The 12,269-nt window shown below is 42.7% G+C and overlaps 1 protein-coding gene across 3 annotated transcripts in view; it reads left to right on the top strand.

Moving 5' to 3' along the window:
* LOC117260169 (alpha-2-macroglobulin-like) overlaps positions 1-12,269 on the top strand; it is a 44,211-nt gene that overhangs the window by 12,636 nt on the left and 19,306 nt on the right. For all 3 annotated transcript variants that reach the window (XM_078167347.1, XM_078167346.1, XM_078167348.1), the window contains exons 9-15: positions 2,926-3,067; positions 3,167-3,276; positions 3,362-3,529; positions 6,285-6,509; positions 6,823-6,883; positions 8,043-8,188; positions 10,086-10,235. In XM_078167347.1, coding sequence (XP_078023473.1) covers positions 2,926-3,067; positions 3,167-3,276; positions 3,362-3,529; positions 6,285-6,509; positions 6,823-6,883; positions 8,043-8,188; positions 10,086-10,235 — 1,002 coding nt within the window. The remainder of the gene's footprint in view (positions 1-2,925; positions 3,068-3,166; positions 3,277-3,361; positions 3,530-6,284; positions 6,510-6,822; positions 6,884-8,042; positions 8,189-10,085; positions 10,236-12,269) is intronic.

Consider the following 12,269-nt stretch of genomic DNA (forward strand, 5'->3'; position numbering starts at 1 on the left):
TCCGGAAAATTGCAAAAACTTTAAATGTGTCCCCAAGTGGAGTCACAAAAACCATCAAGCGCTACAACGAAACTGGCACACATGAGGACCGACCCAGGAAAGGAAGACCAAGAGTCACCTCTGCTTCTGAGGATAAGTTCATCCAAGTCACCAGCCTCAGAAATCGCAAGTTAACAGCAGCTCAGATCAGAGACCAGATGAATGCCACACAGAGTTCTAGCAGCAGACCCATCTCTAGAACAACTGTTAAGAGGAGACTGCGCCAATCAGGCCTTCATGGTCAAATAGCTGCTAGGAAACCACTGCTAAGGAGAGGCAACAAGCAGAAGAGATTTGTTTGGGCCAAGAAACACAAGGAATGGACATTAGACCAGTGGAAATCTGTGCTTTGGTCTGATGAGTCCAAATTTGAGATCTTTGGTTCCAACCGCCGTGTCTTTGTGAGACGCAGAAAAGGTGAACGGATGGATTCCACATGCCTGGTTCCCACTGTGAAGCATGGAGGAGGAGGTGTGATGGTGTGGGGGTGTTTTGCTGGTGACACTGTTGGGGATTTATTCAAAATTGAAGGCACACTGAACCAGCATGGCTACCACAGCATCCTGCAGCGACATGCCATCCCATCCGGTTTGCGTTTAGTTGGACGATCATTTATTTTTCAACAGGACAATGACCCCAAACACACCTCCAGGCTGTGTAAGGGCTATTTGACCAAGAAGGAGAGTGATGGAGTGCTGCGGCAGATGACCTGGCCTCCACAGTCACCGGACCTGAACCCAATCGAGATGGTTTGGGGTGAGCTGGACCGCAGAGTGAAGGCAAAGGGGCCAACAAGTGCTAAACACCTCTGGGAACTCCTTCAAGACTGTTGGAAAACCATTTCAGGTGACTACCTCTTGAAGCTCATCGAGAGAATGCCAAGAGTGTGCAAAGCAGTAATCAGAGCAAAGGGTGGCTATTTTGAAGAAACTAGAATATAAAACATGTTTTCAGTTATTTCACCTTTTTTTGTTAAGTACATAACTCCACATGTGTTCATTCATAGTTTTGATGCCTTCAGTGAGAATCTACAATGTAAATAGTCATGAAAATAAAGAAAACGCATTGAATGAGAATTCAATGAATGAGAATGGCCTGTACTGTATATATATATATGTGTGTGTGTGTGTGTGTGTGTGTGTATGATGTATATATATATATATATATATATATATATATATATATATGTATATATATATATATGTGTATATATATATGTATATGTATATATTAAAAAAAGAAATGCCACCAAAGAAGCTTAAGAGTTAAGTTTTATTTCCATTTTTTTTTTTTCCATTTATTTACTTAAGCTACTTTTGTTTTTAATGACAAAAGATAACATACAGAAATTTAGGTTAACAGAAGCACAGAGCCTACAGATAAAACATAAGTGATACAAGAACATATAGAGCACATAAAAAGGGAATAAGCTTGATTTTTCTCCATTGTAACAGAAGATTACGACAGTTCTTTATCCGCCACAGTGAGGGAAGTTTGTCCCAAAGCTTGCTGCTGTATTTATACCCTACACCTTAATGAAGGGAACTTCATTTGGGTGTGAAGGTGATTACAAACAAAGTGGGAGTGAGGGGGGTCCAGTTTGGGAAAGGCCCAGGACAGCTACCCTGTTTACTCCAGTCAGCACAGTGGTCATGTGATCGCAGCCTTCTAAAAGACTTGAGTAATGCGTGAATTACTGACTCATCATTATGTGGGATATGTACAAATTTTTGTGCAATACTTTTTGCAGGAAAACGTGCCAACAGTGCAGGACAACAGTCTAAATTCATCAGGCAGGTCTCAAATAAAACAACATGTCTACAGCCACACTGTGAAGATGTAATGCTCATGAACACAGTTCCTGGTTAAATAGAAAAACAAAAAAAAATACTTTGATCTTTACCTGCGGAAGCCAAGAATTCCCATGTTGCTTTTTAATTTTTTTGTATCTTAATTGCTGGCATAAATTATCTCTTTATTTCAGCATGATGATAAAATTGTCTCGTTATCTAGAGAAAATAGTGTATTAAGATAACAAAACAGCAATATCAGTATTGTCTTTAGATAACAAACAATGTTATGTGTCACGCGCAAAATAGCAATTACAACTTGACATTAGGTAGCTAGCTAGCTAGCTAGCTACCAAGACCTTAGCATAAAACTAATGTTTTTTTGTTTGTTTCTTTTGTTTGATTAGAGAAAATGATATTACACATAATACCTTTAAACAAAATTAAACTAAAATAATATGATTATTAATTTATTTTTTAAAGGTCTGGTGTAGGATTTAAGGGGATATTTTGGCAGAAATTGATTTAAATATTCTAAGAGGTTAGGGCTAAGTGGTAGGGGCACGGGGTGTATTGGGATTGAGTAAAGACTTTGTCTGCAGCTTGCATATACATTCCAATGAACCTGTTAGCATTGTTGACTTCACTGATACTGAAAAATAAATGAGATGCAGCGTAGTATGTAACTAAGCTTAAAGTCACTTTTAGGCTTGTCAGTCAGGATGTCGGTGCATCAGAACAATCACTGCAGGATAAGGTGACAAGTGCATTTTTCTAACATGAGGCTGCACAGCACAACTAGGGTGCCATTATCACTGGTTGTGTATGACTGCTCTCATGAACAAGCAAGATTTAGATCTTTATAAGAATTGTCAAATCAATGTAAAAAGATCACTGACTTTTTTTTTCAATGTTTCGTTTGGACTGTTGGATCGAAAAATGGAAAACTAGAAAACTTTTACAACCTTAAAAAAAGAGCACATTTGACTTGTTTCACAATCACAAACTCAGCAAGCTAAAAATATTAGCAGGAACTTGTTTGGGTGACACAAACGCCATTCTCATTTTCTTTTGTTTTTTATGTTGTACTTTCCAGACAGACAAGAACGGCTGTGCTACTTTTATTTTCAAGATGTCAACTGTCCCACAACCAAACTTCCCCCCAATTTTTTCCCGCTTTTTTTTGCTGCCAGAAGATAATCTGGTTCTCAGTGCCAAGGTGACAGAGGATGGGACAGGTATGGGTTTTTTTTTTTTTTCCAGTTATTTTTGGAAACAGTGTATTTTGTTTTAAGAAGGTTGCACACTGTTTTAACAGGGAGCCTTTTTTTTAACAGGAATTTCACACTCACAAGGAAAAGCAGTAAAGATTTCTTATGTCATTGGAAAGCTTTCTTTTATTGACACACCCAAGATTTATGACCGGGGATCAGTTGTGGAAGGAAAAGTAAGTGCAAAGCAGTTGTGATTGTGTACACAGTAAAACTGAAATAATGATGACTTTCAGTGATACGACTTTGTGGTTCCAACAGGTTAAAGTGGTTCACTACAATGATACACCCATTCCTGACACAGTGGTCTACCTGTTCAGTGGTGGCACGTGGTCATTGCATCTGCCACAGAGCCTCACAACAGACAGTTATGGTGTTGCCACTTTCTCATTTAACACATCGACTCTGAACGGGGACATCACACTTAGAGTAAGTAAGATTATATTGAATTTATGTCCATGAACCAGTGTTTTCTGTCACAGCAGTTTCATGAGCTACATTTGGTTCTGGGATACACACTGGAGACTTGTAGAAATAAAAGGACCTTCAGTGTTTCCCCTAGGATGGAGTTGTAGCAGCGGAGGTGAAGCACACACATGGAAAAAAAAATTTCACACGCGCAAAACTTTTTTGTACACTTGCAAAGCACAGCCTGCTGGGATGTTTCTATGTATCTACTGGCACCAGAAGGGCTCTTTAGGACTGAGTACATACAGTACATGTGTGCACAGTAATGAGCAGGTGAAATGTCTGTCTTACATATGAGGTGTCTCAAGATTTAGGAAAATACAATTTTGTTGAACATAATAAAAGTAAAAAGTCACTTGACATGCTGCTGTTTTGTGCTATGACCTATTTAAGTGCTGGAAGTTGTTATTTACATCACAACGCCTGAACGCAACACAGACTCTGCTCCAAATGAGTGTGTGTACAGTGCCGTGCTGCGCTGCTGTGCAAGCAGCTTGTTTGTCTGTGTGTAACAGCAGTCTTTTGATGGTTATTAACACACTGTCCATAATAATAACTATGTTAGGTAACAAACTGCATCGGGCTTGGGTCGGGTTTGGTCAGGAAAATACAGCCCAAGCCGCGCTCTAGCATTTTCCCCAGTGAGCGTGCGGCGGTGCACCGCTGCTAGTTGCATATAGGGGAAACACTGACCTTCTGTCACCAGTGGGCAGAGGTGGAAAGTAACTAATTACATTTACTCACGTTACTGTAATTGAGTAGTTTTTTTGTGTAATTTGTAATTTTTTCAGTTGTTTTTGAAATCTGTAATTGTACTTTTACTTAAGTAAATTTTGACTTAAGTATTGTACTTTGCTACATTTGAAATCACATCCGTTACTAAGAAAAAAAAAAGAGAGAAAAAGTTTTCGGCTAAATGGAAACCAAAAGGGTGAATGTCGGAAATCTCGCGTGGAATTGACCCAGAACAAGCGGCCAGTGCCGGCGAGTTACTGGAGAGAGAGATGGAGAAGGGTGGGAGTGCTTTGGCAGAAGCAGACGCAGCAGTTGAAATTAACGAAGAAACGAACGAAACGAAAGAAAACCCCGTGTGCACAGTGCCTTTTATAATTGTAGGTCAGAAGAATGTGTCCCAAGCCGCGCTCTTGTGTGCTCACCTGTGTGTGTGTGTGTGTGTGCGTGTGTGTGTGTGTGTGTGTGTGTGTGCGCACGCATCGGGGCTGAACTCTGCCATGCGCGATACAGAGAGCAGAGGAGGATTGTAAAGGTGCGACCATGTAGAGACAGAAATGACATGCCGTCGTTTAAACAATATAAGTCATCATGTTATAAAGCGAAACGTTTCACCATATAACACTATAAATAGTATATCGTTACGTTATTATATGAAGCATCCATCACGCAAAATAATATAGCTTTAGTTTATGAAGAGATAAGACGGAGCCCTCTCCTCTTATATGCTTTACTCACAAGTGTGTGAATTGACCTGGATATGAAGTGTCCGTAGCGCCAAATAATATAACAGCAGTTTCTAAAGAGCCAAGACAAAAAAAAAAAGAAAAAGAAATCAGCAGCAGCGATCATATTTCAGCAGCGGAGCACCACCGCTGCTAGTTGCATAGAGGGGAAACACTGTTGCTCAATGGATTTGTTCTGTTTTGGAATACACAGTACTCTTCCAAATTAGTGTTTGTGTATTTTAATATTCAGAATTTCGCTTCGACAAGCTCTCTCTTTTTTGACCATACACCTGTTTGCATCCCTGAGAATAATGCCCAACAATATTGCTCAAAATGTTGCTCTGTGTATCAACAGTCTAACAGTTGTGTTGGTGAGTCAAAATCGGCGGCGATTTGGTATACTGCGATATGTATTATATACAGTGTATTGCAATAACTTGAATAGCTCTATTTGGAAAGAAGTCATCATTTGGGATTTGGAAAGGCTGTATTTGCATGAAATATACATTTTACAATCAAACTGTCATGGAAACTGAGAACTCACAACCTAAAGTATTAACCAGCAAAATAAGTATGGCATATTGCCTTTGACTAATATTATATTGATATGATGAACTTATACTGCGAGTCTCACAATGTGACTATTGCACAAGAACATATTGCGATGGTGATGCTCTAATGATATTGTGCAGCCCTAAATTTGATTGAATTTTACGGTTCATCATAGAAAACTAACCAGTTTTTGGATTGGATTTATGACCCCTGGACCATTTTTGCACTGCATAGGAGTGACCCCCATCAAGTTATTGGAAGTAACTAAGTAACTTCTACTTTAAGTACATTTTAAACAAACTACTTTTTACTTAGCTTTACTTGTACTTAAGTAGAATTTCATCAAAGTAAAGCTACTTTTACTTGAGTAGAATTTTTCAGTACTTTTTCCACCTCTGCCAGTGGGCAAACTGACATGAAAGGTGGCTTTTGGCGTCAGTGTCTGATGCTGAAAGCACTGCCAAAGCTGCGGTATTTGACAACTTTTGAATGAGACCGGGCTGGAATGGCATACTGCATGTAGATCTATACTGGGATCAAATGTTTCATCATCAGTATTGTGATTACACGGTCCAGCTTTGTTTTTCTCACTTGGGTCTTGGATGTGCACCCTTTGTGTTTTCCAGGACCTCCTGATTCACTAATAAAAACTACATGTGACTAATTTAACCACTGTTAGTTGATGCTTCTTCTCAACACCCCAGGCTCGTCTTACAAAAACGCCAGAGCACACAGACAGACACCCATACTATCAGGAGGCAGTTCACACCTTGTCCCTGATCCGGCCACCTTCTCCTCATTCTATAACTGCCAGTTCTCTGGAGTTGAAGAAGAAGGACAAACCGCTTCGCTGTGATAGAGAAGAGACCATCTCCATCCAATACACTATAGCTGGACAGAGCCAGAGCTCTGTGGATGTGATGTATTTGGTGAGTCCTGGTGAAGTCGCCTGTTTCTTTAGCCATAGTGTGACCCCTAATCAGATGGATTATCCCCAAGTCAAGTGGGCTGCAGCCTGCAGGTCTTCCTTTAATTTTCCTACAATGTTTTTTTTTTTTTGTTGTTTGTTTTGTTTTTTCAACATTGCTGGTGGTCACCTTGCAGTCCATACTGAGGGCCAGCCCAACTGGCATTTGGTAGAATTGCCCAATGGCCAGTCTGAGCCTGTCTGTAACTGAAGTATCCTGTCAAGGGTAATAAGGTTTTACACAGCAGCGTAACTTATTGATTTATGTTTTTCAGATTTTATCCAGAGGGGCCATTGTCATGCAAGGATTTAAAAAGGTTGAGCACAGTGAACAAGGTAGGTAAAGATTGTTCCTTAAATGATGAGTTTAGCTGCAGGCTTGTAGCCTCATTTCCATGTTCTTTCTTATAGCCAAATAGACTTCCGACTGCTGTTTCACTGATCAGTGGAGGCATGTGAATGATTGTTGTTTCTATCTCACACAGGCTCTGCCCTCTACCTGACTCTATGGGTAATGCTGCTCCAATCACAAGCATGCGTTCACACACTGAGATCTGAATAAATGTAGCCGAACAATGGGACGTGCCTACCTAAATACATGCGGAATCCACTGTGTATAAGGAGGTGGCTTGCCTACCATCAGTCAACCTACACCCTGTTTGGTGACAGCGAATTGCACACTGTTTGTGTGCTTTGGTGTGTGGCCAGTAAGGCCCTATCCAAGAAACGCCCTGCGAGATGGCTTTGTGAATGCATCTGCCAAGCCAATAGGCAGGTGGACAGGGACCGTCCCGCTGTGGTCTGTGCCCACTCCAGAGAGTGTCGGTGGACTTGTTCAGTGGGGTGAGTGTCGAGGATGTATGTAGGGCAGCATCAATGGTCTACACCCCATCTGTTCATACGTTTCTATCTCTTGGACATGTTGGGGTCTTTTTCAGGGTCTGTGCTCACTGGAGTGACACAGGACTGGTAAAAAGGGTTTGGTGTATGTCAACGGTGTTGCACCTGACTCCCCTTTCGGCGTGATACACAAACATGTTTCCTTGCTCCTTGATGACCTGGGAAATGTGGGGTGCAGGGTGTCTATTGCTTGTCTATTGACCCCTGCAAGGTTAGGCCGAAGCTCCGGCCAGTTCAGTTGCTCACCTGGGTTGGCTAGGGCCCCCTACTAGAAGTCAAAGTCTACAGTGAGTAACCTTAAGCTGGTCAGGTTCAGTAAAGCTTGGTTGATGTTATGTCGTGACAGGGTGTTCATTCATTGGGCTCCACCTGCTGAAGAGGGTGTAGATTGACTTATGGCGGCACCTCTCATATACAGTGGTCTCCACATGTGTTCATGTAGGCATGCCTGATTGGCTAGCTGTCAGTGTATGAACCTGTGCTCATGATTGGAGGAGTATTACCCACAGAGTCCAGTAGAGGGCTCCACCTATGATGATAGAACTAGGGTTACAATATTGTAATCTTCGTTTCAACAGTTGATCTGTTGTTTCAGTGTCGGAGGGTGAGGTGTCCTTTGAGTTGAAAGTGTCTCCAGACATTGCACCAGTTGTCCAGGTTGTGGCTTACGCCATCCTCTCCAGTAAGACTGTGATCGCCACCAGTGCTGACTTCTCCACTGAGAAATGCTTCAGTCACAAGGTCAGTGTGAGAAAAAGGCATGTGATGTGCCAGGTTGATATTTAACTCTCTCTTTGGTAAAGGCTTTATATGATGATGTTTCGTTTAGATTTTAGATTTATCGTACAAGTGATCAAAATTTTCTGGTGAAAGACGACAGCCTGAACTAAGAGAAAACACTTGTAACAGAATATGTTATCATTAGTCGGTAAACAGTAGTACTTCCCTGATCAGTGTGAGCTATTTGACTAGCCTGAGTGTCAGACTGAAGCTCCCAGAACCTTCAGTCTGACATCGCCTCCATTGAAGGCGATTTACAAGGGGGAGGGAATTTGATTTTTCCCTAACCAATCAGTAGAGATCAACGACTCACCCAGAATCTGACGTCATTAGTATCCATGCCTTGGGGGTGCCGAAAACAAGCAAATTGGCGTTATATGGTTACAAGTACAAGTGTAATGGCTAAGTTCTATACTGTAGCCACTACTGGCTGCTAATGCTAACTCGGCTAAGTTAATTGTTTTGATGTACGCTCAAAGAAAGCGATGCACGTCCTCATTTAGAACTTAGAATAATCCGGCAATTTATTTTCCACAAAGTTTTGTAAACGTCATATCCAACAACATAAAAATAATAACACAGATTACTTCACAAAGCACAGTGAGGGCAGTAGAAAACTAACTGCTCCCCCCAAATTAGCATGGCAAAAACCTGTACTTTGTTTGAACCAGGTTAAATGGCCTGAGTTGACCCCAGGTCAGCGGCAGCTGCCGCGATACCAAATACAGCCCCATAGTGGTACGGAGGAACCATTTCAATGAGTAAATAATAAATGATAAATTAAATATGGCTCATACAACATACAAGAGTCTGAAGTAACTGCCCATGTATACTGACAAACTCAATGAGGCTAGCTCTCTAGCCTAGCTCTAGAATTAGCCTGTGTAGAATCTAGTTTGCTAGATAGCGATACAGTTGCAAGCATATTTAAGGACCACTCGTTTGGCATTCTTAGTTTTCACCCTCAAAGTTCAAGGCAACAATGCAGCTAAGCCAATTAAAAATACAGTTCTCCGAAGGATCAAAACTTACCTTGCCTTACCATTCACTCCCAGGAGCTGTGTTGTTTATTTTGCCACTGTCCAATACTCTGCTTTGTTTTTGTTTTTCTCTTTTTTTCTGTTCAAGCCGCACATGATTGGTCAATATGTGTGGTGTATGTGTTCGCGCTGAGCAGAGGGGGGAGAGGTGGGGTTACAAACACACAGCAAGGTGAGCACATGAACAGGAGGGAGGGAGACGAGGCTGGTAACCTGGGCACCGAGCGAGGTAGGGGAAAGTGTAAAGTGTACAACAGAGGCTTTGGAAAGTAATAACAAGGATACAGGCAGATGCATTATCATAGGCCTACACACTTGTAAACAGGTCCTGGAAGAAGATCAGCTCTGCACTCAGGATTTCAGGTCAATAGGCTATACAATGCTTGTTATGGTTGCTCAGATCCACCCCTCGCTCTCCACAGCGTCAGCCAAGATGGCAACAGCCGAAATGCCAAAGTCGAGGCTTCAAAACGGCAGTGCACAAACTAATGTGTGACGTCACAGTAGATACTGTCAATTTTTGTAACATATGACCACTCCTTTCAAAATAAGGTCATTCTATGTTAAGGGGAAGCAACAATAAAAGCCACAAATACAAATTACAATAATAAACATAAACATATTACTTTTCAACTGCATGTTGAATGTATTGTTGTCATTTACCCAGAGTCTGTTTTCACTTGGACCTGGTAACTTTTTCATACGTGGTTACTTTTATTAACGGGCTATTGTAATGAAATGGGATGTAGCTGAGGTGAGATGACTGGAATGTCACATGTTTACAGCAGTGTGTGTGTTTGTGTGTCTGTGTGTGTTAGGCATCTCTGGAGTTTTCTCCATCCTCAGCTGTCCCAGGGGAGGAGACCACCCTGCAGGTGACGGCCCAGCCAGACTCTCTGTGTGGTGTGAGCGCTGTCGACCAGAGCGTCCTCATCAAGGAGCCCGGGAAGACTCTGAATGCAGACAAGGTAACTGCTGGAATCCACAAAAAATAGACAAATAATGATAGTAAAAATGTGAACACTGAGAAGCAGTGTGATATTCATGGACAGGATCTGAAGGCACAGCCGGGGGGAAGAAGGAGTCCGGTTTGGTGACCTCAGAATTCCATCTCTGCTTTTTGCAGATGATGTGGTTCTATTGGCTTCATTGCACCGTGACCTCCAGCATGCACTGGGGTGATTAGCAGCTGAGTGTGAAGTGGTTGGGATGAGAGTCAGCACCTCCAAATTTGAGGCCATGTTCTCAGCCGGAAAACAGTGGATTGCCCCGTCTGGGTTGGAAGTGAGTTACTGCCCCAAGCAAAGGAGTCCAAGTTTCTTGGGGTCTTGTTCATGAGTGAGGGTAGAATGAAGCGTGAGATGGATTGGTGGTTTGGCGCTTCGTCTGCAGTGATGTGGGCACTGCGCCGGACCACCATGGTGAAGAGGGAGCTGAGCTGGAAGGCAAAACTTTCGATTTACTGGTCCATTTACGTCTCAACCCTCACCTATGGTCATGAGCTCTGGGTAGTGACCGAAAGAATGAGATCACGAATACAAGCATCTGAAATGAGTTTCCTCTGTAGGGTGGCTGGGCTCAGCCTTAGAGATAGGGGGAGGAGCTTGGACATCCGGAGGGAGCTCAGAGTAGAGCCACTGCTCCTTTGTGCCGGAAGGGGTCAGCGGAGGTGGTTTAGGCTTCTGATCAGGATCCTCCTGGGTGCCTCCTGTTAGAGGTGTTCCGTTCCAAGCACATCAAACAATCAATCAATCAATCAATCAATTTTATTTATAAAGCCCAATATCACAAATCACAATTTGCCTCACAGGGCTTTACAGCATACGACATCCCTCTGTCCTTAGGACCCTCGCAGCGGATCAGGAAAAACTCCCCAAAAAAACCCTTTGACGGGGGAAAAAATGGCAGAAACCTCAGGAAGAGCAACTGAGGAGGGATCCCTCTTCCAGGACGGACAGACGTGCAATAGATGTCGTACAGAACAGATCAGCATAATAAATTAACAGTAATCCGTATGACACAATGAGACAGAGAGAGAGAGAGAGAGAGACAGAGAGAGATGCAGGACAGACGGTAATAACAGTAGCTTACAGCAACATTAATGAAAGTAATAATATTATAGTTATAGTTCTGGCTACTGTGGTACAATATGTTGAAAGTATGTATTAACATCTGGCAATATACATATGTGACAATAATCATATGTGTATAATAACAGTAGAAGTATGACTAATGACTAATGATGGCAGCAGCAGCAGGAGGCATCTGGCAGGACCACGGCAGCAGCACAACCACACACGTCACGCTGTCCAGGCACCGCTGTGATATGAGTTAATCTGAGAGACAGTGGAGCACAAAGGCTCCGGAGAAGAAGCCGAGTTAGTGACATCCAGAATGGCCGAGTTAGCAAGATGCAGTAACAGGACATGAGAGAGAGAAACAGAAGGAGAGAAGGTGCCCGTTGTATTAGGAGGTCCTCCGGCAGACTAGGCCTAAGTCAGCCTAACTAGGGGCTGGTACAGGGCAAGCCTGAGCCAGCCCTAACTATAAGCTTTATCAAAGAGGAAAGTCTTAAGTCTAGTCTTAAATGTGGAGACGGTGTCTGCCTCCCGGACCGTAACAGGAAGATGATTCCACAGGAGAGGAGCCTGATAGCTGAAGGCTCTGGCTCCTGATCTACTTTTGGAGACTTTAGGGACCACGAGTAACCCTGCGTTCTCAGAGCGCAGTGTTCTGGTGGGATAATATGGCACTATGAGCTCTCTAAGATATGACGGAGCTTGACCATTTAGAGCTTTATAAGTTAACAGTAGGATTTTAAATTCACTGGTAGGAGGCCCTGGGGCAGACCCAGAACACACTGGAGGGATTATATATCTCATCTGGGCTGGGTACACCTCGGGGTCCCCCAGGAGGAGCTGGAAAGCGTTGCTGGGGAGAGGGACGTCTGGAGTGCTTAGCTCGACCTGGCCCTGGATAAACGGTTGAAAATGAATCGATGG

The sequence above is a fragment of the Epinephelus lanceolatus genome, chromosome 4 (genome assembly GCF_041903045.1).
Source record: "Epinephelus lanceolatus isolate andai-2023 chromosome 4, ASM4190304v1, whole genome shotgun sequence".
In the NCBI taxonomy this organism is placed as follows: Eukaryota; Metazoa; Chordata; class Actinopteri; order Perciformes; family Serranidae; genus Epinephelus; species Epinephelus lanceolatus.